At 50.0% G+C, this 27,601-nt stretch overlaps 4 protein-coding genes across 4 annotated transcripts; 3 read left to right on the forward strand and 1 right to left on the reverse strand.

The window, feature by feature from the left end:
- The first annotated feature begins 294 nt into the window (after window positions 1–294).
- BO95DRAFT_240733 (cytochrome P450) lies at window positions 295–2,229 on the forward strand. Its single transcript, XM_025581352.1, has 2 exons — window positions 295–629; window positions 695–2,229. Exons 1-2 carry the CDS (start codon window positions 435–437, stop codon window positions 2,027–2,029), a joined length of 1,530 nt encoding a protein of 509 aa, XP_025438807.1. The 5' UTR covers window positions 295–434; the 3' UTR covers window positions 2,030–2,229.
- Window positions 2,230–14,468: 12,239 nt separating this feature from the next.
- On the reverse strand, window positions 14,469–18,442 carry BO95DRAFT_467092 (uncharacterized protein; the record flags this gene model as incomplete). The annotated part of the gene is made up of 3 exons (XM_025589264.1): window positions 14,469–16,135; window positions 16,198–16,526; window positions 18,423–18,442. 3 exons carry the CDS (start codon window positions 18,440–18,442, stop codon window positions 14,469–14,471), a joined length of 2,016 nt encoding a protein of 671 aa, XP_025438808.1.
- Window positions 18,443–18,657: 215 nt separating this feature from the next.
- On the forward strand, window positions 18,658–19,204 carry BO95DRAFT_240833 (uncharacterized protein). Its single transcript, XM_025581353.1, has 2 exons — window positions 18,658–18,866; window positions 18,988–19,204. Exons 1-2 carry the CDS (start codon window positions 18,741–18,743, stop codon window positions 19,081–19,083), a joined length of 222 nt encoding a protein of 73 aa, XP_025438809.1. The 5' UTR covers window positions 18,658–18,740; the 3' UTR covers window positions 19,084–19,204.
- A 6,758-nt stretch (window positions 19,205–25,962) lies between these two features.
- BO95DRAFT_446220 (uncharacterized protein) lies at window positions 25,963–26,590 on the forward strand. Its single transcript, XM_025587323.1, has 2 exons — window positions 25,963–26,458; window positions 26,521–26,590. Exon 1 carries the CDS (start codon window positions 26,158–26,160, stop codon window positions 26,371–26,373), a length of 216 nt encoding a protein of 71 aa, XP_025438810.1. The 5' UTR covers window positions 25,963–26,157; the 3' UTR covers window positions 26,374–26,458; window positions 26,521–26,590.
- The last annotated feature ends 1,011 nt before the right edge of the window (window positions 26,591–27,601 follow it).

The raw sequence follows: 27,601 nt of genomic DNA on the forward strand, positions 1-27,601 counted from the left end.
CAGTGCATCCACCGAGTCCAGGCAGTTCCCCTCAAAGCACTCTTTTTGCTCCTTACCTGAGGTTTCAAGCATGGTTCGATGTTTTACAGCATTATTATTATTGTTCCAGTTCACAGTCCAAGTGGTCTGACTCGGCTCTGGGTCCATGTTCATGCCGAGCTCTTTGTTCCCTGACTGGCCAGTGAATGGTCGGTCAATCAATATCCAGGGGCTCTGCTGGTCCTGGTGCCTGGCAGTCCTGGCTAATAAGATAACACGGAGAGCTCTGCGCAGTGGATAATCTGGAGACGCTGGAAATCTGCCTGGCCTTTCTTTCCTCTCTCATCTCCATTTCTCCAGTTCACTCTTTCTTTCGTCCAGATGATGATTTCTTCCCTCTTGTAACCATCTCTGCTCTGTGTTTGAATCCACTCATCTCTGAGCACTCCACCGGCATGACATCCTTTGCTGTCGCCAGCGCCTATGCGGCCGCAGGATTCGTGATCATCGTTGCGCTGAATGTCTTGCGCCAATTGCTATTTCGGAACAAGAATGAGCCCCCCGTCGTCTTCCACTGGATTCCATTTTTGGGGAATACCATCACCTATGGCATGGACCCCTACGCCTTCTTCTTCTCCAACCGAGAAAAGGTCAGTGCCTCCGCAGCCACAATTTACTGGACTTGTACGAGCTGACTCAACGGTGATGTAAACAGTACGGCGATATCTTCACATTCGTGCTGCTGGGACAAAAGACCACGGTGTATCTAGGTATTCAAGGCAACGAATTCATCCTCAATGCGAAACTCAAGGACGCGAACGCCGAGGAGGTGTATTCCCCCCTGACCACCCCGGTCTTCGGAGCCGATGTGGTGTACGACTGCCCCAACTCCAAGCTCATGGAACAGAAGAAATTCGTCAAGTACGGTCTCACGCAAACCGCGCTCGAATCGCACGTGCAATTGATTGAGCAGGAGACGCTGGACTTCCTGCGCACCTCGCCCTGGTTCCAGGGAAGCTCCGGGGTGTTCGACGTTCCCGCCGCCATGTCCGAGCTCACGATCTACACCGCAGCGCGCGCCCTGCAAGGGGAGGAGGTCCGCAGCAAACTGACCTCCGAATTCGCCGACCTCTACCACGACCTCGAAAAGGGCTTTAGTCCAATCAACTTCATGCTGCCGTGGGCGCCGTTGCCGCACAACCGCCAGCGGGACGTGGCGCATGCCCGCATGCGCGAGATCTACACGGAGATCCTGGATCAACGCCGCAAGAACCCTGATGAGGAGAAATCCGACATGATGTGGAACCTGATGCACTGCACGTACAAGAACGGACAGCCGGTGCCGGACCATGAGATCGCGCATATCATGATCACCCTGCTCCTGGCGGGCCAGCACTCGAGTGCCTCCATCAGCGCTTGGATATTGCTTCGCTTGGCCTCCGAACCTCATTACCTCGATGACCTCTACCAGGAACAAGTCTCCAACCTCCGCCACGAAGCGGACGGAACATTCGCCCCGCTGCAGTATGAGGACATCGACAAGCTGCCCTTGCACAAGAGTGTCATCAAGGAAACCCTCCGCCTCCACTCGTCCATCCATTCCATCATGCGTAAGGTCAAGTGCGACATGCCAGTGCCCGGTACCAACTTGGTCGTGCCCACCGGCCATGTGCTGCTGGCCTCACCCGGTGTCACCGCTCAGAGCGACGAGTTCTTCCCCAATGCGAGCAAGTGGGATCCGCACCGCTGGGACGATCAGGTGGAGAAGGAGGAAGACGGCGGCGAGATGGTTGACTACGGCTACGGCGCCGTCTCCAAGGGCACCGCCAGTCCCTACCTCCCCTTCGGAGCTGGCCGTCACCGCTGCATTGGCGAGAAGTTTGCCTACCTCAACCTGACCACCATCGTTGCGACCTTTGTGCGCCATCTGCGGGTCTACAACCTGGAGGGCAAGAAGGGAGTTCCAGGAACCGACTACTCGACCATGTTCTCAGGTCCGCTGAAGCCAGCCATGGTGCACTGGGAACGTCGGTCCGAGAAGGCAATCTAAATGATTTCCCCTGCTCTTTCCCTATCCCTCTCGCTTTCTTGAGGACACTTCGGGCATAAGAGAGTTCTCGTGTGTCTGACCTGATGGATTGATGACGCCTCTTTCTTTTTTCTTTCTTCGCGGCTGTTCTTTTCAACTCCGCCCACTACATCATTTACCATTTTTAATTCGGATCAACGCCTTCAATGTACCATAAGAAAACCACCTTACATTAGCAATGGGGACCAGCCCCGTTACAACGAACAAATTTCATCCTAAGAAGTACCAGCTACGCAAAGTCCTTATACCCATAAAGTCTTTACCCCAACCCATCCTCACGAACCAACCTCCCATGACCCCTACACAACCCTTACATCCACACCCCAAACAAGGTAGATAAAAAGGCTAAGAGATACACCGCCGCACACCAGAGCAAAAGCCCCGACCGAAGTAAAGAAACACCACAAATGTTGAACGTCTCTCCTTCCCCCCTTCCTCTCCTCCGGACCCACAAACCCTCGTCGCACCTGTCCGACATCATCGCCCAAGAATGCCGACCAGAGTAGCAAATCCCTCCACTCCCTGTCCGTCCTTCCATCGGCGTCGAAGACGAGAAATAGTACTAGTACTAGTAATCATACTGTACAGGCTGAGGTTACAAAAGGGAGAGAGATAATAGCCACCGCACACGCGGTAGGGGCAAGGCAGGCAGGCAGTCAACCAGCAGTCCGCTGGCATCAGAGATTCGAAGCAACAGGTAACAATTGCATACAATCAACAGAATAAGCACGCTCGCTAGCTCGCCCGTAAGGTAAAGCGAGCGAGCCAGCGAGCGCAAGCATTAGACATTAACTCCGTTCCGACGATATTATCGGCATCTTGTCTCCCTCTATAGCTCCAGAGCCAATGCTCTGCATTCATGAACAGGATGTCCACAAAGCTCAGATGATACAAGAAGACCTTTTGCTCTGTTTGATTACTTTCTGGTGGGAGGTGGAGGTGGCATGATCTGTGGATGTCACAGAACCCCGGCGCCCCTCTGCGGCCATCCAGTCAGGGGTTATTTACCATCGTCAACTAACATCTTCATCTACTTACGGAGTACATCCATCTCTACTACTGCGTATAAAGAAATGCCGAACACATAACGCCGTACGTCCAGCCTCCGCCCCCCTCCTCCTCTCTGAGGCTGATTTCAGGGGGGGTGTTTGCCCACTGTTCCAGAAAACAAGATTATCCGCGGAAAGAAGGGGAACGAAAAATAAAATTGTCCGACACACACCGTCTATGTCAAAATAAGAGTTTCCTGTTCCAAGGGCGTGTGACCCTTAAAAGTTGCGGGCCGATATGTCGGATTCAGGGGATTTTTCTTCTTCTTTTTTTAAACCTGTGAATCCAACGCGGTTTGGAAGGGAATGACGACGGGGAAAGGAAAAAAAAAAAAGAAATGAAGAAAGTGACGTGAGAAAAAGACAGGGGGGGAGGGGGGGGAAACGTCTGCCACTGAGAGGCTGGATGATTATCCATCCTCAGCGGATCAGTTTCGTTATCTTTTTTTTGGAGTTTCCTTTTGGATGAGCGGAAGGTCGGAAGATCAATCAAAGCTCGAGCACTAACTTATAGTTCTATCATGACCATGACATCACAATTCATTGAGACAGGAAGGTACTCGGTATGCATATTGCACATGGGAAAGTGACGAGCATGGGTAAAGGGAGGAAGAGGGGGCAGACAAGGAATAGGCGCCGATCGACCAGGCCTGGACCTTGGAATACGATGGCGCATTAGTCTAGAAACCGAGGCGGCGGCTGTCTAGGCCAAATGAGAAGGGTATGTACTTAAAGTATGTAGAGACCGGTGTAGATGAACCAACTGACTCTAGGAGCTATAGAGAGAGAGGCTCATGACGCGGGACGATGTTGCGCAATCGTATGGTTGACGTGGAGCATGATGCTGACCTCATGGTCTATCCAGATAACATCTGGCGCGAGAACACGGTCAAAGACCGGGATTGGAGATCCCCAATGACGGGATTTCACAAGAGAAGCAAAAGCTAAGAAAGTGGTAAGTTATCGAGAGAAATCCAAAACAAGGGAATCCTGTCGTCCCCCGGCAGTCCCAAGAGATCACGCGTGAGATCGAAGGAATGGCCGAGAAGGGGGGGGAGGGGGAAGGGAACAGATGCCGTATCGATCGGCGCAAAGGTCGCTAAGCAAGAATAAATGCTGTTACGGAATACTCATAGTTATGGACGGCGACTTTGTCTGCGCGTTGAACCCCGGGGGTTAAGGAGCAAGGGCTCTTCTGCTCACACCCTCTCAGTCGCTGTGATCGAACTGCCAACGCAGAGATCTGGTGACCCGGAGATCGACAAGTCGCCAGGTCCTGGCCAACGAAGACAGAGCCGGGATCCAGTAGCTGCAGCCACAAAAAGTACCTGATCCGGTTTGAAGACGGGAGGCGCTGGGAGGCGTTCCCGTTGTTGTTGTTGTTGCTGTTGTTGTAGTTGATTTGAAGAGGGAAGAGAAGGAAAGAAAGAAAGAAAGAAAGAAAGAAAGCATGTCAAGGAGGGGAGTACAAATGACGCTGGAGGGTGACCACGTGATGGCTTCTGATATCATCGAGTCACCATCTGTTCTACCCCCGTGACCATGCTCTGTCTTGATTTTCATTCTGGAATCTATCATTCATCAAAAGGATAATCTTGAAATGTCCATTGACGCGACGATCAGCAAGCATCGCGGGGAAAACAAGTCCGGGGAAACTGGGCCCATAGTTAGCAGAAGATGTATTTCGATCTGTCAAAGCGATAGAAACCGCTGCAGCTTTCCACTCTGACATTGAGTAGGACTGCAGTGGTCATGAACTGCTGCCGAATTGAGATTCGGTTGCAAAATGCTTTCTCTCTCCGCGCAATATCCAATCCTGATAGATAGGCGATCTCCCCGATTGGAACAGGAAATGAGTCCGAGACGAACACGAATAACAAGAAAGCAGTCAATGCTGCAGTCACCCTCATGTGCACCATTGACCGTTGCCACGTAGAGGGATGCACTTTGTTTCCGTAGTCAAAGTCACCAAACGTCGACCGATGTGCGTTGTCCACTGTCTCTGTCAGAAATCCAGAGGGCCATCTGATGCCTGCTTCCCCTGCCACCTGGGCTATGTGATAGCATTCAGGATCGTGCTGTAGTCACCCACCTTGAGGAGTGAAAAGGAGAGAAACACTTCAATCTTAATGGAGAGCTTCGACCTTCATGCTGCATGAAAGATGAGATGACATGCTTGTGGATAAGCTGGCTGACCACCACCATTGTAATGGGTTAACTTTGCTTTTTTTTGCTCTTCTTGTCTCCATGACGCCTTGGTCTAGATGCAATGGCTTCAAGCCACAGGCAATGCTATATTGACTCCACAAAAGATAAAAGAATGCTCCATATGCCCCTTCCCCAATCTGCCGCGTGAAATGAGCCTGAGACAGTTGTGTGCACTCGGTGCACCGAACTCTCAGCACCGTTGCATGCAGGAGGTGGGGAGTCGGGTTCTCCGGCTTGCATATGCATCATGTAGCATCGTTGTGGCATGAAGAATGAATGGGCAAAGACAGTGTGGACAGTGGTGTCCCGGCCAATGCGTTTGCAGATAGAGAAGAAACAGTCTGGTTGGCGAGATGTAGACTGGCAGGTGCAACAATCCAATGGTACAAAACAATCGTCTATTCAATCATCGGTGACTTCATCTACCTTTCTTTCTAGTAGATCTTAGGGCCGGACAGGGGAGCAGGCAGGCAGGCAGGCAGGCAGGCAGACCAGCAAAACCACAAGTAGTAATCCGGAGATAGCCCTCCGTACAGTGTAAGTACCTCTGTTTGTAAATAAGACTTTCAATACTGAATCAAAACAAGAACTCTGAGAAACCCAGCTGGAAGTAAAGAACGCCCCCTCCCCTCCTCTCCCACCCCCCCGCAGGTGTACCGATGGGTTGGAAGTCCTTCCAGACCACAGAAAATCCCGATCTCGATTGGCAGGTACGACAATGGGCTGCATTCCGTATCACTGAAAAGTACCGACAGGTGACCTCTTTTCTTTGGTAGCTAGCTAGCTTAGTTACGGAGTAGTTTGCGACCCTTAAGGACCGACCGACCGAACCTATCCACACAAGCCACAACACCAAGAATCCGGTATCTTGAGATTAAACCTGCCGTAGAAGGTTCAGCAGGGGTGGTGGTGGTGGGGGAAAAGCCTCACTGAGTCCCCCCTTCCCCCTCTTCCCACCCCTCCAAAGTCCCCCCACCAAATCACCGTGCCTGGTTTAACTTAGGGCTCCTTTTTCTGTGTCATCCAATTCTTCCCCGCCCGCCGCCGCCTCCCCCTCACTCCCCGAACACGCACAGAGCTCTCTTCGACCATGATTCGTGGGGTCGATCTTAGTGACTTCTCGTACTGTACTGTGTATGTTGAATGAGTAGGGGAATACCGGAAGTATTGACCCACTGAAGATGACCACGAGTTATTATGAGGAATTGGATCGGTACTGTCTGTACCTATACGTGGACGCAAGTACTGTACGTACCCTGGTTCCCGAGTCAGCTGACCCGATGCCATCCAAACAACAATGGCCAAGGTCAACCTTAAAAGGCACACCTTAAACGAGTGAGCAGTACTGTACAAAGTACTTGTGGCCATGTGGGTACTAACCCACCGACCACGCGTATACGCATTTCGAGACAATAATATTTTCACTTACAGAGTACAGTACCGAGTACATACAAGCCAGTGGTCGGGGAAACGACGAAGTCTGGACGGGTGAGATCTACTACTTCGCCATCAGCCTGGATCCATATAGATTCGAGATTCAAGATTCAAGATTCAAGATCCCACGAAAAGTCACCAGACAAAACCTCCTCTCGGCAGAAGAAGGGACGAAAAAGCAAATTGGGAGGCTGTAAGTTATTCAATTTGTGAAGCTTCCTTCAGCGCGAACGAAAAAGGCCCGCGGCGGTCCAGAACCTCCTCGACATTTAGATGTAAGCTTGTAGAAATCGAGGAATTTATTTCTCCGTGATTACTCCGTCCATACACACACGCGCGCGGCATGTCTCGGTCGGGGAAGGGGGGGGGCACTATCAGGGTCCTTTACTATCTGTACACGTATTTCGACCCTAAGTGAGAAAGGGAGGTACCAGTTGGCCTCTTTGAAATCCACCAAGCCCATAGGGCGTACGGTAAGAATAATCCAACGGAAGAAGTTCTCAAGATAGAGAGAGAAAGTTTTGGCTCACGCACACAGGGCGCAAAACTAAAGTTGGACTCAATAGAAAACGCGCGCGGGTGAAGAGATCCGATTTCCCCGAACAAAGTCCCCCTCTCTCACCAACCATCAGGTCAATCAATCTGTATCACCCCCTCCATCATCTTCAAAAAAAAAAAAAAACAATCTTCCTCATACCGATCCGAACGGATTACCACCGAGTTCAGTAGTGAAGTTACTATTGCTTTGAACTCCAGTCGTAGTCGTTGCCATTGGATATGCGGGTTTTCTGCAAAGATGGGGAAAGGCTGGCCACCCCTCTTGACAGGTACAATGTCAGACATGCAATTATCATGCAAGCAAGTTAGTTTGTTGTGTGTTGATGACTCCCATATCTAAAAGCAGCGGGGCTTTTTTGCATTTGCTTGCTGTACTCACTACACCAATTCGGAGCAAAGTCCTCCGCCTTTCCCCCTCTCTCCCCCATCATCATCCACCCTCCCCTTCACCCCAGAGACTGACGTTGGAAACCTCCTCTCCCACTACGTAATTTTCCAGATTGATACCTCTATACTTTAGAAAACACAGATTGGAGGGGAATGATATCAGTGCTATGAACATCCCAGAGGTATGGGCCAGTCCATAGGTTTAGTAGTCACCGACGAACGCCAACGCTAGCTATGGTCTGCCGCAAAGCTTTGACGAAAAAGCAAAGACACCCGCACCAGAATAAGCAAATATCGATCCAAATCCAAAAATGGGAACTATTTTAATCGAAAGGCAACAATAGCGAGGAGAAGGGGGGGAGGGATCTCAATGCTTCTCGTCTAAATCACCCGTGTCAATCAACATGCATGCTTATGCAGCTGAACTACTAGTAAATAAACACACACGGCCGGTCGCCGCCGCCGCCGGCCGGCTGTTCTCCCAGGAACCGCTCGAGGGCGGTCTGCAAGCCCCCAGCAGCAACTGTAAGTAATTGTACGAAGTGCTATACGGACAGTAACCACCGGGATGTGAGGGGCTGATTGATGCGACCGACCATCAATGATCATCCGCGATCTTTCTGGCTATACAAAATGATACTGCATTATCTCGCCGTCCATTGGTCCATTGGTCCATTGCGAAAGGGACAGAAAATCCTCAGCCATGGACCTATATCCGGACAATCCTTCTTCCTTCAGGAAAGTCGCATACAGCACAATACATACCAGTAAAGCTATGTGACCGCTTGCACTGTACCCAGTGGTCCCCGCATAGGTACTAGATGGTATAAAAGGTACCAGGTATCTGGTAATACCAAGGCCGCGACCAGCCATCCACGAGCCGCTGCGCCCACACAAGTACCGCGTTTCCTTGACACCCATGAAACGAAAAAGAAAAAGAAAAAAAAGCATAAATACCGATCTAAGCCGATTTAGTCTTCCGATTTGCAAGCCTAAACCTCTTCTAGAAACCTTCTCGAATGCCCGACCTGAATATGGAACGAAAACCCAGACCGAGAAGAAGTCAAAAGGCTAGGTTGCTAGGGCTCTGATTCGCCCAAGGGGGGCACTTGCCTGTGTATTCGATTTTTTTTCCGGAGGTTTGGGTAACAGTCAGGGCAGCCTGGATAGGATTTTTGCCTTATGCGGAAAGATCTCAGCTCAGCTCGGCTCAGTGAGGTAAATTACCCGCGGTGTTTTGGTAATTTGCGCCTCTTTTCGGAAGGACCATCGGATGCGGTGGAGGAAAGACTAGGTTAGAACGAAGAGTGGTAGGTGTAAGTTTCGGGGGGATGTATTTACGGGGTAGTTGGTGGTAGGTGGTGTTGAATAGGTGATGGGTGGTGAGATGAAGGATGTTCGGCTCATGTGACCATCCCGCGTCTCAGGGCCATCGAATCACTGCTTTGGTGTGTGCTTCGGTAACAGGTCTTCGTTGGGAACGTGCTAGTCATTGACACATAGTTTGCATTCAGTATTTGACATCTGAATCTGAATACTGAAGAATACTGGGCCTTGTTCGAACGTAGACTGCGTACAAGTGCGGTAGGTTGGCAAATCGAAAGAAGGTATCTAAGGAGACCTGTGCTTGATACTCCATGCTCTTACCATTGTTTCTGTATCTGAAGCCCTCGAAGTATCAGTGTAGTATTACCAATGGTGACGGAGGACCCCGTACATCGGCTTGGTATCGAGTAAGGGTCAAACATACTCCTTACCATCCCACAATACCAGCCCATTGTGCAAGCTATGACCATAATGATCTGTACATAACGCGGCATACCCCAGTGGCTGGTGTAGTGTAGATTGCAAGTGGGCTACACTAGAATAGTAGCCAAGTCCGACCGAGTGGTATGAGGAGATTATTGAGGATGCCAATGCTGCCCAACTCTCGGGATAGGCCCGCTCGAATCGGGCTCCTTGCTTCCAATTAGGAGTCCACTAGCTTGTACGAGTAAGTCTTGTATAGTGTCAAGATTTCCTATTGAGGCGCGCAACGGACTAAGGTTGAAACTGGAAGGAGCGAATACAGACCTCGGGGCGCAGGAGCTTACGCCACGTGATACGGCAGAAAAGGACGCGCGACCCCGGTGGTGAAGTTGGTAGCGAACTGATTTGTCGGCGGTGTGCTGCCACAACGAGCGGCTGTTTTACTTCTGTTTGAGGTGGCGGTGCTAATAATTACGGCTTCTGGTGATGGCTGCGGCCACCTCCGAGACCGTCCGTCACGCGTTCAGGGCCCCAAGGAGCGATGTACTCCGTCGGAGGCAAAGAAAAAAAACATCTGGTCGGCCCGGTCTAGAAGGTCTCCGAGGGAAGACGATAACAAGGAAATAAAGTATGTGCAGCGGTTGCAGTGGTGTGGTTGCGCCGAGAATACCCCATTCTGCAATGCAGGAAGAGTTGATGTGCATCGGCATGCCGAACTGAAAGCAGGAGTCGGTCCGAGTCTTGACTTTTCCCTGCCTTGCAAGGGAAGGAAGAGAGTACGGAGTAAAGGGAACCGGTTCGCGATGACATCTCTGCCAGGGGCAGAGTGGGAAACGACGTAATTGACATCGGAAAGTTCATACACTTCTTCGAAGAATTAATTAGATTATGGGCACACTGCTTGTTTGCTCCACTTCCGGCCTCGTGGTTTGGATCAAGTCAAGATGAAAACAAGATTGTTTCGTGGCTATTAAGGTTGTGATGAAGTTACACAGCGAGACCTCCCGGTCGCGGAAGGTTGCTGACTCAGGATCCCAGGACCCCCGAGGAAGGGAACGAAGGGAGCCCTGAGGTACAGTACGACAGTACATAGTTGGTTACCACCAATCTTGTCAGGGCTGATACAGTGTTATGGTATACAAGATGCATTGTAACCGGTGAGGAGAAGAGCCCCTCGACTACGAATCACCTTGCTGCCCGATCTCAAGAGACACGACCCACTTGGTAAGGTAAATTTGACCCGCAAATGGAAGGAGAAGACCTGGTTCTGAGACTGACATATGGATAAGGTCTGGAGGGATTCGAGGGAGACTGGAGGAGTGAACGAGTCCAGCTGAGGAAAGTCGCGCTGCCCCGACCTTTGCAGCGAGACGGTAAGCCCGATCAAGTAAAGTTCCCCTTAGGCCTAAGGTTCCGGTGGTTCATCTTTGGGTTTTCGGGATCCACCGGCTTGGTCTGGAAGACAGAGAAGGGCAGAGAGAAAAAAACTGGAAACAACCAACCAGCCGCAAAGCGCTGCACGGTCGGCTGCTCCACGTTTTCGGGCAGAATCGGACCTTCCCCTCCTCGTGGCCTTGCCAATTGATTGGTGCAGAGCCATCGGGAATTCCAGGAATATGTGGGGTCTTCTTGAAGAGATTCTGTGCCCTCTGATTCGACGCTCTGCTTTTCGTGCCTGTTTTTTTTTTTCGCTTTTGTGTTTTTTAGTTTCTTTTTCTCATTGTTTGATTGTTCAATTGGGTATTCCATTTCTCAGCAAAGAGGGACAGACGTTGAGTGGGACTATCATTATACAGACACAGACAAGATGCATTCACCGAATGCCCTTCCCTACGACCAAAAGACCTGAATCAAGTCGAGCAGCAATTCAAGACAAGAAAACGGACGACAGCGATCCGGGGTGTTTGGACTGGTTTGCAGGGCAGAACAATTAATAATGATCCCAGGTTACGTCATGGGTGCTTCAGCAACCAAGATTGTCAGTATTGTCAGTGCGCACGCGGACATCAAATTTAGCTCCCCCGCTTAGGTCACTATGAACTATGAACTATAAACTTATGAACTTATGAAGCAATCTGCATACACACACACTATACAATAGTGCATAGGACTCGGTACAACAGTACAACATACTTACGTATGAGACTATGACTATGAGCAGTCCCAACTACCGGGTAAGGAAAAAGGATGAGTTAAAGATGGTGGGCTCCAGGTAGATCAATGGATCTGGTCCAAGAGTGATCTCGGTGCGCTCCCCGGGAATTACTCCATGCAACACGCACGCAGATGACTTGTCTCCCGCCTTATGCCTTGAGTCTAGAACTTGTGGTTGCATTGATCGCCTGTTGGTATCCTCATATTCGATAAAAAGAATCGAATCGAAAGTCTCAATGCAAGCATCCTTTCGTAACTATGATTAGTAGGTCGTCGTAATGGTATCGATTCACTCGAGTACTTACCACTCACGGACTACCAAACCTCCGTCCGCGACCAACCAACTCTTACCCCATATGCTTCTCCACGCACCAGCAGCACATGCTTGTCAGTGTCAAGTCTGTTGCCACATTCCACAAAACCCAACTGACTAATGAGGAAGAAAAGATCTTTCCCTCCCCGAGAAACCGATTACAGCATGTCCCCTGATCTCGACATGGAAATAGTGACGCAAAAGGGATCGAATATCAAAAGGGGGGTTCAATCCATCCACGGTCCACCCCCTCAGCTGATATACCAAGACTCTGGAAATGCGACCGATATAGTAACACACCACAATCCGATAGACTTTCTTCCATATCAGAGATTCATCGTGGACTCCGACAAGAACACAGGACAGAAGAGAACAAAAGAGCATGTCCACTCGTGAATTCGAAGTCAATGATGATGACTTATTTGTTCCCCGACAACCATCCACCATCTAGTCAACTACTGTATCCAGTCCGTGTCATCATGAAGCACTACTATATTTATCCCAAGCCTCCGGGCTCCAGGAAATCAAAACACGATCATCTCCGTGGATTCTCCGACCGGCTCTTCCGTACGTGCTTTACACGAATGATCTGCAGGGTGTGTGGAGGTTGTGGTTCACCTTCTCTTCTATCCCGTCATACCCTTATGTCAATGACAGTTCATCAACTGCCTCCCCGAATTCGCCTCCAGTCACTCACACACATTCATCCCCTCACCACATCATCGAGTTTTTCTTTCTTTCAACATTTCACACTCGAACAATACTTCCCCAGGGTAAGATAGATCCACACAACAGAGAAAGAGATTCCTAAATATGGCAACACCCCCTGGATTCATGGACCAGAACAATAGAACCATCAACTAACGAGAGAACACCATCAACCATCAACCTGGAACCAAATCACAAAAAAAAAAGGAAGATTAACTTTCTTTCAAGAAAACTGACTCAAGCAAGAACATCGAGTATAACCCTCCCATTCCATTCATAACCACTTATCCCCGCATCCTCCTTTCCCTTTTTCCCGTTCCTTGTTATCTGCAAAAAGAAACTCTTTTGAGAATATCGCCTGGAAACACAGAACCAAAAAAAAAAAAAAAAAAAAAAAAAAAAAAGATGGTGGGATCGTAATATCAGCGAGGCGACAGGGAAGGCGCGCCCGCGCGCCCGGCATTGCATGTGAAGAAGCGATCTGTGCGGGATTCTAGATCGTGACAGGGATATAACTATGTCTATGGTCGTAGGGCAAATCCAGCAAATCCTGAGTAGGTACGTACGGAGCACTACTGCGAGTATGTATAATATTCAGTAAGCACAGGTATCAGACAAGGCAGGAGAGAAGAGCTTTGATCTTGTGTCTAGATGTAGGCTGCGATGGCTGGATGGCTAGAACACACCCGCCTGGCCCGTCTGGCCCCTCTTTTTTTGCTCTCAGCTAGCTACATAGTAATATGCTAACGCAGCAGTAAGTCAACCCATGCTGGTCTAGGTGCCGGCCTCTCCTTACCTGCCTGAATGAGAGTGGGCGGTTTGAAGAACACCGAATAGTATACGTGAGTGTAGGTAGCTGGCCTGCTGGCCAGGTCTGTGCCCCAAGAAAGGAGGGGGGGAGGAAAATGATGAATACGACTACTTACCTAATGCCTTGTCTATTTCTACTGACCTAGTCAACTTAACCACCTCCTCATCCAAACAATGGCATTCTTGTGTGGTCTCTCACAAAACATACGACGCAAATGTCTTACTTCACGGAAATATTGCTCTGCTTTGTTATGAATTTTTATTTCAAATTTTGCTTCTTTTTTTTGAGCTTCCTCCATACACAGCGGTTGGGTAGATGAGAAAAAAAATAGTATCAAGTAGCGTACACGGCATGTGCAGGCCGACTCAAGAGTCGGCCAGTATGCAAAGAAAATTCGGGGAACGTGGTATCTGGTATCAGCAAGGCGTTAAAAAAAATCAACAAACGGGCTATTTCAATGTATGCAAAAACGCAATTCAGTTTTTTTGTTCCGCCGCCTGGATCAAAGATGAAGACGAATCCAATGGACCGCTCGCGCATCAAGTCCACCCAAAGCATCATAAGAGTTGAAGAAAAGTGGAGACCCTTTTTTTCAAAGGTGTCTCTGCCGACTGTGCATCGCCGTAGAAGAGAAGTTCATCTGTACAACAAGATTAATTGTGTAAAAGACGCTTGATCCCCCCCAGTGGCCCCATGTATAAGGGTAGCAGACAGCCACACAATGCAATGTAAAGATAGCAAAAGTAAAATAGCAATGACCCGAAAGAGAAAATGTTCAGGTCGAAACACAAGGCCAGATGATTCCGAAGTGCGCCAATATGCAATGCAGTCGTGATGGTACGTGTCACAAGGATGATAATCAATCGATGGTCTTTACATGGTGAAGTGAAAACAAAACAAAAAAAAGGCGTTCGATGATCGGGTATCACTGTCAATGAACAATATCCACCAGATGAGATGTGTTATGACACAAAATTCAAGGATAATCGAAGATCGAGGTATAGCGATCGTAAAACCTAAGGGAAGTGGTTACCATCCCTTAACATGGTATTCCCAAGGCCCAAAGTCGGTGTAGTGATTCCAAGAGCCGGTCTTGTCCTTCCCTTGGCTGGTAGGTTTAGTTGCGGGACCTGCATTCTGGCCCGAGGTCTGACCCTTCTGGGCCCCCTTGGGACCAGGATACTCTTGCAGATTGGCCATATCGTGGGCGGTGTGGCGTCGCTTCAAAAAGGCATTCGCGGTGGCGCTCTTTTGCTGACGCTCCCAAAGCAAGTGGCGACGGAGAGATTCCGTCAATTCAGTAGCCAGCATATTCCGACGAGTCGTGCGGGGCGAATGAGCGATGGCTTGAGGCGTAGGCTTCATAACAATCGGCTTGGAACGAGGAACATCAGGGCCGCGCATAGTAAGACTCTCCTCGTCGTCGTCGGGCGGTGAAGCCGGGATCGAGGGGCCGTTGGGTGAAGTGAGGCGGGACCGCTGAAGAGCCGGGGTGGACCGGGATGCTGCGCCCATTTTGGTGGGTTGATGCATCATCATGGTCAGCATCGACCGACGGGAGACGAGGTTAGGCCGAGAATCGACTCGCTGGAAAAGCTCGCGCTCCTCAACACTAGACCGGCCACTTTCGGTGACCGAATCCTCCCAATCGGAATCAGAGTCATCCTCGATGGCGCTCTCAGAGACTTCATCGTCGGTCTCGATAGCGTCCTCATGCTCCTCGAGCCGTTCCCGAGTGGGCTTGATAATTCCGTTCTCATCTCTGAAGGACGCCACCTTCTTCTTCGGACTTTGGTTGCTCGAGGACGGCTTGCTTAATTCGTCCGATAGGGAGCTCCGGTGAGGACCTTGCATCGTAATACGATCTTCAAAGGAGCTCTCGTCGTCTCCAGAGGAGCCTCCAAGTGTGAACATGCCGCCCTTTTTCTTGAAAGGCATAGGCTTAAGCTGTCCTGATTGCTTGGCTGGTCCAGGCTCGGGTGCCAATCTCGGCTGCGATCGGTAGGATGAGGATATAAGCGAAGGAGAGAATCCACGGACGATGCTCGGGGACTTGATCAAGTCACATCTCATAGGAATAATGCCGGAAGAAGAAACACTGGTGTCGGAAGCAGCAGCGCAGGCACTGTTGTCGCTTTCGTTGCCCTCGGGCGCTGTGGTGGAGCACGACTCCGTGGACTGGTTCTGCTGTTGGTGAAGAGGATATGGTGGCGGTGAGGGCGTCCGCTTCGCGGTCGAGACGGTAGGGGATGAAGGAGTGGGGGTGGACGGGCGTGGGGTAATATCCACAACGGGAGGAAAGGGGGTGGTCATCGATTGAGGAGGAATAGGCTCCAAGCTCTTCTTCTCCTTGATGTTCAGCACCATGCGTTCCAAGCCCTCGGATGTGATATGCTTCTCTTTCCCGCGAGCCAGACTCAAGAGAGGGCTTGAATCCTCACGAACAACTGCAGGCTTGAGATCAAGCTTCGACCGCTTGATGTGTTGCTCAATCCTGTCAGCCTGGTCGGACGCGGCAGATTCGACACTGGCGGAAAGTTCTGGCATGTCCGAAGTGTCCGTGCGGGGGAGTGGCAAAACCGAGGTATCGCTGTTAGTCTCCGGTTCCACGCAGAATGTCTCGCGGGTCCAGAGTCTCCAGCTGAGATTCTCAAGTCGACGTCCCTCTTCCATGTAGTCGGCGCATTTCGAGAACACTGGCGAGAAAATCCTAGTCAGCCATCACAGTAGACTGATTGCAAAAGCCGACAATGCTTACCCATCCACATTCCATGTAAGCTCTGTGCATTGGCGGTGTCGACCTTGTGGATTTTGGCCGTATCCACTGTCAGAACGGGGGTTGATAAACGCGAAGGCATTTTAACGACGCCACAATTTCGAATTCGGTGCAAGTTGAGAGATGTTAAGTGTTCCGTCCAGGGACTTTCGGGGTCGCCGTCTCCCCCGAGCGTGGTCGTACGGCGCGAAGTGCAGCGAATTGAAGCTCCCTGATCCTCCACGATGTCGATGGGATCGAGTTTCTCGGTTCGGAAGTCCGCAATCAAATTGCAGAAATGTCGATTGAGCAAGTGATGGCACCCCAGCTGCCTGTCGAAAGAAGCAGCGGATCTAGATATCAGCGATTGTGGTGCGGGTTGTGATCAGGCGCGAGATGCACGGTCGGAGTCGAGTTCGGATGGAGTCTGCCACGGGGTGGTAATTCTCTTTTCCCGTCCGGGTATAGTCGAGGCAGAAAGGTAGAGACCGGCAACGACGAATAGTCGAAGCAATTGGGGACGAAAATTGGAGGTTCGCGAAAGGAGCCGCCGGTCTAGAGGAGAGGATGTGTCGAGTATGGGGAGGGGGAAAGGTGCGAGGTTGCCGAGGAGAGGCGTGGAGGGAATGAAGAGAGAAAAGAGAGAAGGGAAAAAATCGACCGTAGGAATATGGGGAGGAGAAACTTAGTACGCGGTGGAGCGGGCGAGAAAAATGAGGAAAGGGAAGATAGTTAAACGACGGGTCGGTGGAGACTTTGAGATTATGGGACGGGGGGGGAGGGGAGGAAGAGGAGGAAGAGGAGGGCGTGGGAGAGAACAGTAATTCGGTATGAACTGGTAATGGTACAAGGGGAAAATCGAAGGAAATAAAAATTATGGGAAAATGGAAAAAGTATGGAAATATGGGGGAAGTGTGACGGTGGCCACAGGGAAAGAAAAGTCCGATGAAGGGTGTACAGTAAGTAGGTACTCTACTCAGTAATAACAGCAAGTACCGAGGGAAAGGACTTGTTTCAATAGGGATGGCGGTAAGAGAGAAGAAGAGTGAATGTACGTACTGTATGTACAGGAAAGGGATCCTAGCCGCGCCTCCTTCTTCTTCTTCCTCCCTCCATTTCCGTGGTCCGGAACCTATGTATGGAGAGAGCGGGAGAGTGCCGAGTAGGTAGGCCAGGTAAGTGGGCGTGTGTGAATGTGTGTGATTGTTTTTCTGATAATTCGGAAGAGAAAATAGATTTTGTCTTTTTTTTTTTTCTTTTCATTTTTATTTTCTTGCATTTTTCCATTCTTGGAATGGTAATGGTGGTACTTCCGGAGTACCCCCGCAGGGCGTCTGGTATTTCATACATTGTCATGACTAGTGTAAATTTACCGGTCTGTTTCCGGAGTGGGGCTACGAAAACAAAGTACGAACTTGTTACCTAGTACCCTTGTGTATAGGACCTCGGAATGATACTCAATTCCTCCACCAGAAGGGTAACTTTGGCCGGTGAACGCAGCAGCGCTTCTCTCTGCTTCCCTCAAGTACTTGTTTGTACTTGGCTGCAACCGATTTGAGGCTTGACTCTCTCGCTAAATTTGGTACCGGATGAAGTATGAAGGAAGACTCTCCCACCCTCCAGACATACCTTCTCAAGCGTTAGAGGCAGGTATTCCTGCCAGGAAAGATATTCCAATACTTTCCCCTAGTATACAAATCAACCCAAGGTGACTGACTGCATTACGTATCACAATCAGCAAAGCACTCACCGCGCAGGGGATGTTCTAGACAATCATTCAGAACAAAGATCACCTTGTCCTGTGACCAGCTTGACCGCTGACTAAGGCCGCAAGAGAAACATCCGTTCACTAACAAGACCTAACCTAACTACGGAGTACCGAATATACATCATTTACTTACATTGGATGAGTTCAACCCCGTCAATTCCGTCGGGTCACTTGACTTCCCCCAAAAATGGATCCCGAACGATTGGCTTAGACAAGATACTGCTGATATCACTCCGCACTTGTCAACTCGCCTACAGTACCAGTAGTGCCACTATTGATAGACCTAATGAATATAGCCACTTCCATCATTGTTTCTAGTCCCCTTCAGTCCCTCTCAATGTCCCCTTCCCTCCTTCCCACACATCTACCCTCCCCCCCCCCTGTCGCTGTCAATTCTAGGCACTTACTGCCTAAATCCATTTCTCGCCTCATCAGGGGCATTTGACAGCTCATCTCTCACCTGCCCTCTTCGGTGGCCATTTTGTTGGTGTCTGCTGACTGTCACTGTTTTGTCGACTACTTTCGCCACGGACCTAATTTCGGGTGCATGTCGCAGCGAGATAATGCCTTCAACGACCCGTGGATTTTCTACCCTTGACACTTGGGTCTAGCCACGTTTTTATTCCCGAAGATGAGCCAATATCGTCGGTAGCTGGTTTCGTAGTTGGCCTCGATCTGATCCTGAGGCATCTCTGCCTGATCTTCTTATCCCATTCAGTCTCTCTCCGTATGTTATTTGTTTCAAACAACAACAACAACAAAAACATTGCCATGCCATATGATCTATCAATGTATCCTGGGACAATCATTCTGGCTGAAATGGCCTGAGCACAACCCCCGTCCCCGCCTCGAACTACCTTGCTGGTACGCCGCGCAATACGTACTCTGCAAGTATTCGCCGGTGGTATGTAGTATCTCAAATGCCCCCAGGCGGAGTCGCATACCGGGGAAGAGCGCCGCGGTTCCGATCTGGGTGATCGTCTTACCTACCTAGATAGCACTGACCTTATCTTCTTCTGGTGGAGGTGATGATCTTGTTTCTGTTCCCTGTTGCGGTCTGCAGCAATTATGTGTCAATGCCGGGGGTTAGAATGTTCTCTTTCTCCCTTCTCTGCTCCTAGTTTGTCTTCAGGCATTGGAGAACCCCGGAGTACGGGTACATACGCTTGGATGATGTGGGCTTGAAGTTACTACCCCAAGAGCCTGAGGCATCGCTAAAATGTCAATCACCAACCCGGACGTATCTACTTGACATTGATCCATTCGAACAAAAAGAGCCCTCTCGGATTCGTGAGCTGATATATGTGTGTGTGTGTGTGTGTGTCTGTGTCTGTGTATCAACTAGCGACAGATACATCGAGTATCACAGTGGCTTCATTCCACTTTTCCTCCCGACCCAAGTCATAGTCACAAGATAGGAGGATTGCCAGCTGTCAATTCGCTCGTCATTAGTGACGACGATGATAAGAGCCCAACATGGATATCCCCAGGGGGAGGGGAGGAATGATTGTGTAGCACCAACGACATCAACACTACTACTACTATCAGGCATTCTATAGATTTGATCTGGTGTTAGATTACCCGGCTATCTGGTTTAGGCTTCTTATTAACGCGCACCCCCTTTTTTATTTTATTTTTTTTTTCACGTCACGGGGCCCTGCAAAAAAAATCAAAAAAAACAAAAAATCTCGGGGATAAAACATCCGTTGTTTTTATACTTGACTTCCGAACTAGGTATAATCAGAGAGACTGAAGACGCCACAGCTACGATCCTTCGTCGCGGATCTCCAGGTAAGTGGCTCGGGGAACTGGGATGCAGAAGATCTGCCCGATTCACTATCATCAATCAATCAGTCAATCAGTCTGTCAATCATCACCACCCGACCTGTCGTGATGGAGGGGGAGAGCAATAATGAAGATAGGGGGGAGACTACGAGAGAAAGGGAGAGAAATCAGAGAGTTAGCTGACAGCCTGCCTCTCTTGTTTGGTTCTCCTCGCCTGTCAGCCCACGTTGTGTAATCATGTGATGCTCCCACCTGGCAGGTTCTAGGTCTTTAGGTTAGGTCTGAAGGGTCGAATGAACAAAACTAAGGTAAACACCCCGGGGATTCTCACATGGGCAGCGGTTGTAAGATTCGGTTTCATCTTTTCTAGGCGAGTTCAAGGCACCACCGCAACCGCAACCGCAAAACGTTCAAGCTACTCGTAAACGCGGAGAGATTCCTCCATCCCATCTCGTTTAGCTTATTTTGGCTTTTTTTTTCGCCGTCTCCATCCTTCTTTCTCTTCTAAGCACCCTTTTTTTAATCTCTGACGGTGGCTTCTTCCTCCGCTCCCCGTTATTTCCCCGTGGTGGGTGAAAACAGCCGAGCGAAATCCGAGGAGTGAGGGGGTGAGGGAGGGACTGCCGCCGTGATGATGCGATCTCTCGTGTCTACGGAGTATTTAGATGAAGTAAATTGTGTATGACCCGACCGACTCGAATCATCCATGGAAGGAATGGAGGGGGGGGGGGTTTGCCTGAAGGATTCTATCTACCGGTAAGCCTCGCAAATTTTCGGATATCCCTCTCGAGTTTAGTCGCCCGAAGACGTTGAGCAAAGAGCCGATCTGCATGGCGTTTAAAACCTTCTGGTCATTTGGTCCCGGGACCGCTTTGGATCAATCACAGTGCCTGAAGAGGTCAGCACCTAGAAGAATGATATCTCTGGTGGAGAATCACGGTGAATGGTTCCATGTACGGGAGTAAAAGCCTCATGTTAGGAGGGTTTACAGTTCTATTGAATACAGTACATACATTCATTGAGCTCTCCAACCCTCAACCAAGGTAGTCGATGGAGAATGAAGTATATATGTCGATGGAAATCGGTTGGATCAAGTCGCACGATCGGCGGGTGTCAAAGCAAGATTCTCGACCTAATAATTGGACCTCAAACCACTGCGTCTGTTCTTCTGCGTGCATATTCATGTCTGTATCTCTCGAATGCAGACAATAATGTTTATCAGCGTGTGCGTGCGCGCCGGCGCCTGCACCCGTCCCCCTACTATGTTTCTACACCTCCGGCCCACTCCAGGCTCCCTTCCTCCCAAGAAGTGTGCCCCGGGAAAGAAAGGGTAGCCTGAACAAGCTAACCCACCTCTGGATTTAGGTTGGTAATCAGCTAAAGATCGTGAGCTTATTATTATTATTGCCCTTTCGTTTTCGCATGCCTCTTTTCGCTTTCCTCGTCGCCCCAGCCTAACATCTCCACCGCGTAACTCGTACTTTACCGGGTAATACTCTAGAAGAAAGGAAATGATACTCTGTAGAAGAAAAGGAAAATAGTGGGCACGCAGCTGCCAGCGTCGATGATCGTTTGGCAAAATTGCTCAGCTGCCAGACCTGTCCTGCAGATTATCGTTCCACAATAGCGATGGAGAGCGAGCCACGTAGCTGCGCCCCCAGCCCGCTACGGCTCTCGACTGACTTCCCTTCAAGCCTACTAGAAAAGAGAGCGCCGATGCATGGCAGCATGGCTAGGCTATGGGCGGATTTTACGGGGTACAGTATGTCCTGTACATCCACGGTACTTCGGCCCCGGCTAAGCTTATGATAGCCAGTCCACTATTCAGAAGCGATGCTTTCTTAACCCCTCCGCCACATCTGTTATTTCGATTTTTTTTTCAGGCGAAGGATCTTGCGAATGATGATCAAGGGAAAGCCAATAATGATGAACAGAAATTGAAAAAAGAAACAAGAAAAAATAAGGATCCCGCCATCCCATGATCTCCCTACGTATTTGAGGCAACATGAAGGAACGGGTTATCTCTTCTACAGGGACGATCTGTCGTCAATTCGGCGTCATGTTCAGAATGACCTTGAATCAATGTTCAACCAGGACGAGAAGGTCGCCAAAGGTATAGGGAGCAAATAGTGTCTCGAACCGCCCAGGTGGAACAGCCGGGGGGGGGGGGGGGGTTGCAAAGGGCAAAGGGCACTCAGCAGGGCAGCATAGCAGGCTTGGAGGGAGGGTATCACCCCCCCCGGAAAAATGGACACATTCAGTCCAGAGCTGACGTCGTTACCAACAGAAAATAGCCGAGGAACCTGAGGAGATCACGCTCTGTGATGTTCTACTTGAGTACGATAGCGCACTTGTAACTACCGACCCGTTGACTGTGGCGTAGCCTGGGGAGCTGTTTTGGGAGCTATTGGACTCGAGACGGAACACCCGGTGGAAATTCATTTCTCCTGCAGTGCGGGCCCTGCCAGCCCCTTAACGTGGGGGGCGGGGGGGGCAAAAGGAACACCCAGTCAGTTTAACTGTCAGTCAGTCAGTCAGTCAGTCACACTCTCAGCCTGTGCCAGTGGCAAAGCAGTCCCGCACAAGTCACAAGACAAAATTTGGGGAGGAGAAGGGGGAGGGTGTCACATGATGTGGGGTCAAACTGCGCAGAACATTTACCTTACCTAAGAGCTAACTAAGGCTAACTAGTTAGTTAACTTACTGAGTAGCTAACTAAGTGAGTGACTACGACGGAGTACGTACCGCACGTACAGCCTTTGCGCCACCGGGCATGGACTGGGGTAAATCATTCCGGAGATCGCGCAAGAGACTCGAGGTCAATCCCACTGACTTCCCCGCTGACCACAGACCAACTCACTGATCTCACCAGTCATTGCCAAAAGCCCCGCGTATTGGAATTGCATGTATCAAAGGCATGTCTCATCGGCTCTACCATTGGCAGTCATCCACCGCTATCACCATCCTACAATACTTGTAGCTCTGAAATGAGGACCTGTCATGGGAGGAGCAGTTGGGGCTAGTGTTGTGTTAACGGACAGCGGCTGCATCATGTCAAGCAGCACCAGTTACCAGCATCAACAAAAACAAAAACAACAACAGAAGCGACACAGGGGCAAAAAAGGGACCATGCATCCATCAATGCGCCCCGCAAACAAAGGATGGGCACAGTCTCACCCACGGAGTATCCCTTCCCGGCTACCAAACCCTCGACAAAGTTCGCGACGCCCTTGGATCCAGCAACCATAACCTGTGATGCTGTACCATGCGCTTTTGCCGATTCTGGGACCACGTCCCGAGAACCCTTCCCTTCCCCCGGAGGGTGGACTGTATACTTCCAAGGCAACAGGGTTCTTTCAAAGCTAACGGTGCCGTCAATCAACGGGGATTCGCCCTGGGGATGATCGCTTACAGGAACCGATCGAAAGTATGTGAGCTGGCGTAGAAAGGAGGAGCTCAGACATGTGTTCTGGCTGGCATTTAACCGTTGATTCCGCCCTTGGGGGAGGAATTCGGCTCTACGATCTAGAAGGTATTTTCGTTCTCTTTTTTTTTTGGTTCGGGCCTGGCATTTGACCTCAATTGATCGGCTCCAAGATATTGATATATGAAAGCAGGCGCTGGTATGTATGTGTCCACGTAGGTGTCCTCGTCAATCCATTCTGTGACTATTGGCCCAATCCCTGAACCCCAGCTTTGGGTTTTGTCTTTTCTGGATGTACTCCGGATCCTACAGTACATACATAGCTAGTAAGCTTTGCATTGCGCACGGATAACGGTTTTTCACGGGTCATGGCTTGGAAGGGATACCAAGTGAGCTGAAACATACAAAGAAATAGCCGGATCGAGGCTTTCGACTAACAACAGACCGACATTGAATCTTGAAACCCGAGCGCTATCGACCAGACTGCTCTCTCAAACTATCCCGTACTCTGTTTCCTGTCTCTCTCTCTTCCCCGCCAGTGTTCTTGCTTTCTTGCTCCTCAGTCCGTGCCCTCTTTCTATTTATCCATACTCTTTTGTTAAGTCGGACGATTGACCCTGGTCCGTCCTACCGGGTCTTCTGAGCGGTCACATTCCATCTTTCCCGGCCCGCCTTCCCCGGCCAGCCAGAACCCTGGGATGATCATCTTCATGTTACCAGGATGACTACCAGGAACAGGTAGTGAATGCACTCCCCTCACCTCTTTCTCTCAAGTGTGGATAAATTCTGAATGCGACCTTTCGTTCGAGGAACCGGACTCGCGATTTCTAGATTATGCACCGAGCCTGACTACCCAGGCCACACACACACCCATAGGGGCAGGGGGGGAGGGAAAGGATTGGGGCGATCTCATATGAAAAAATGCAAGGGTGAATGAAGAAGAGCAGTAGGTTCGTGTTCTTGCTCAAGTATTCGGGCCTTGTTCGACGATCGATGAATGTTCGATGGGATTGACAGATGAGTGGAAAGATTGGTCCCTTCTTCGACAAGGATCATGTGGCAATCCAGCCCCAACCTACCGTATACTTTGCTTCTTGCCGCCCGTTACGAGTCGATCAAACATAGTCTAAAACTCTATGATCTTTAAAGGAAAAAGGTTGAAGAAAGTTGAAACCGGCGCGAAACCCTTGTCGCCTTTCTAACGGCTCTTTCTCCATTCTAGCATAGGATGTTAGCAGCAATTCGCAACTCAGATCTCATAAAAGCGGACGATGCCATGGCCAGAGTACAGTACAGAGCAGAGCTTGCAGCCCTCCAAGGAATCTTCTATCTGATCTTTGTGCTCGAGTCTGCATGGCGGCTTGTTCTTTACAGTTCAGACACGTTCGATGGAGGGGGGTGGGAAGGGAGGGGCTTACCCCGGATTGAAGATGAAGCGCTACGGGGGCACCTCCGGCACGATGGCTTGTTTTGTGGGTGCGCCTTGCTCAGAAGTAAGCTGGTCCGGAGTTGGCCTTCTACGTACAGTATGTACATACAGACCGAACTCGTCCTTCGCCCTGTCCTTTGGGGAATGACTGAGATGGCGATGTCACCCTACCAATCCATTCGGATGTCGGACTGCCTCCCTCCCCTCCCCCTCTCTCTCTCCCCTCCATTGAAGGAAGGAAAATCGCGCAAGAGGCTAGGAGAAGACTACCAGAGGATACGACTCGCAGGATAGTAGTTGTTGCTTTACGTATCATTATTCTCCCAATAGAGACGGCCGCATATTGCTGGTGTGCTTGAGGCACGGCACGGTGAGCGTAGTATCCGCACCCACGATCTTTTCTGGCTGTGTCGATCTCTTTGGGGTCTTCCTGGATTGTAAGAAGCAAAGGGTCGAGTTGTTCTCTAGCAAAATGGCACTACTGTCTTACTAATTACTGAACTACCACAGGCAGGCATGATGGGACCCTAAAGAAGCTATTTCAATAAAGCTAATCTTTGCTTGCATGCTGGATGTCCCGGTTTCTGGGAACGGGGGGAGGCATGCCGAAAATGGACACCCCCCTCCTCCTCCCCAAATTTTCAGTCAGGGCTGGACCCCTGAGTAGGTACCCTCCCCCCTGCCCCCTTCCCCCTTCCCCCCACTTCCCCCCACACCCCAAACTGATGATCATCCGTCATGACTCGAGGGGAAAGAGTTCCAAGACGAACTTCCAGTCATCGTAATTAGTGCATTAAATCTCCGTCCCCTTCCTCTCCTGTTGACCATTCCCAAAAGGAGAGAGAGAGGAAGAGAGGCACCAAGGCGCAAAGCATAAAGAGACCATGTGTTGTACCTGCTTACCCCGAACTCACTTACACCTACACTTCCATTGACGAAAGAAGGGGAAGAGGGGGGAGGGGGGAGAGGGTTGTCCCTTCGGTAGTGGAGTGTTCATGTGCAAGAAAGACGGCCAGCAGCAATGCATGTCACTTCACAGGCGTGGGTGGAACATGTAAGGCATCTAATTTCGCTCGTGCTACGGGAAAGTCAGAGCTCCGTAGCTCAGGGTTCTCCGGGTTTATCTCTAGATTGTATACTCAGTTCTATGGAAATTATTCAATTCCAGTTGCTCGGATAGAAGGCAAAGTCACGCGGTGACTTTCGCAACCCGTTGATACCTGATGCCATTCAAGCCTATCACTTCGCATGCCCCATTATCCATCTTCTCAGCTCAATGATATATGGGGTAGTAAAAAAACACACAGGTTGGATGAACCCTACGCCGACTCTGAACCAAGCATTAAGGAATGCACGTCACCTCTAAGTATTGCATCAAACGAATACCCAGCTACGCCTCGAAAGCAGGGGCCGATTGAACCTAAACAGGAATGCACAGTACTCCGACGGGGTAATCTAGTCATAATACAGGATGAACACACAAAGAATCAACGCCATAAGCCATCATCATCATCATCACCATCATCACCACCACTACCAAACATCCGACGATACGAGATGATACTACCTCCATCCGGAAGAACTCCCCCGCCTCCCGGTGTCAGACATCGTATAACTTTGCCTGGCTCCCGTTTCAACCCCTCCGCCCCTGCCCACTCAGCCTTGGTTCTCGGTCTCTTGCCCCGGATAGGGCTGCTTTCGTTATGTGTATCTACGGTTCAAGCCACCGATTCATCAGCTCAAGAAGTCCCCCCATTTGCGAGGGTCAATTGAAGTCAGTATCCCCGGAAATTGATCTAGGGAGGTTGGGTTTGAGTTTCGATGTAGTCCTATTCCCTCATATCCTCGTTTCGGAGTTCCAAGGAAGCAGAGCTATCTGTAAGCTAGAGGCAAGCACAATGAAACGAGCTCTCTGCTTACGAGGTACCCGGTCTCGTAACACGGACAAGTCAAAGAGATGACTCAAATAAAGCATGAAAATGCATTTAGACTATTCCTGCTGAAGATCGCTTGACATATGTTGGAAGGATGGGGCGGGGTGCCTAGTTTTCTGACATCTCGACGGTGTACTGTACCTTGAAAAGCTGACGGACCAGGTTGGAGGAGGAGGAGGAGGAGGAAGAGGCACAGGGGTCGGAAATGCTCATGTGATGTTTGAGGATTCTCCTATCGCTTGTTCCTGAATTCGCGTCGACTTGTTTCAGCGTTAAGGGGTAGTAGTCCGGAGGGATGGATATTATTGGTTGATTCCGATTCATACTTTTGGTGAGCGAACCGGTCATGTGCTAGACGATGCGAAGGTATGATGATCAAACTGATAATTACTTCGTAGTTGAGGATGACGAGGGATGGTTATCTATGGGTCTTATTCCGGGTTGCCGCTTTCGGACTCGAACAAGGCTGAAGATGCAGGTTACGGTATTCTGTACGGAGTAGCTTGAAGATGCTGATGTGAATCTATTTTTATCCATTCGTATGGAGATATTCTGGGGAACTGGGGAACTTGGGGAGATGGGTGGGTTGTGTTGGCAATTGGGCTGGGCTGGGCTGGGCTGGGTTGGGCGGTGGTTGCTTTGCTGGTTCTCGGAGGTTATAGATCGAGGCCCCTCGAGGGGAGGGGTGTGTTGTGCAGTGGCTGGATTCTGGCTTCCATTGACATAACTTCCCTATTGTAAGGGATGAACTTTGCTATCTCTCTTTATGTAGAAACTGGACGGGGTACGGAGTAGTAGGTTCTCATCAGAGCTTCAAGATGAATAGTTGGTTATCTTCTTATTTTGTGATTTGTTTTCTTTCACATGGGTTGCGAAGGTACCATCTCCAGAGCCAGTCATTGACTGGATCGCTATTCCCCCGGTATCGAATTCTCGTACCTGGCTCACATGTATGTACCTTTTGCCCCTGGTTCTTTATCTTGCTCATGATGGTACACAATTATACGAAAGTATGTAATTTGTATGAACTATTTGATATTTACGCAGTACAGTCGATTCAGAATACT

This window comes from Aspergillus brunneoviolaceus, assembly GCF_003184695.1.
Source record: "Aspergillus brunneoviolaceus CBS 621.78 unplaced genomic scaffold BO95scaffold_67, whole genome shotgun sequence".
Taxonomy (NCBI): domain Eukaryota; kingdom Fungi; phylum Ascomycota; class Eurotiomycetes; order Eurotiales; family Aspergillaceae; genus Aspergillus; species Aspergillus brunneoviolaceus.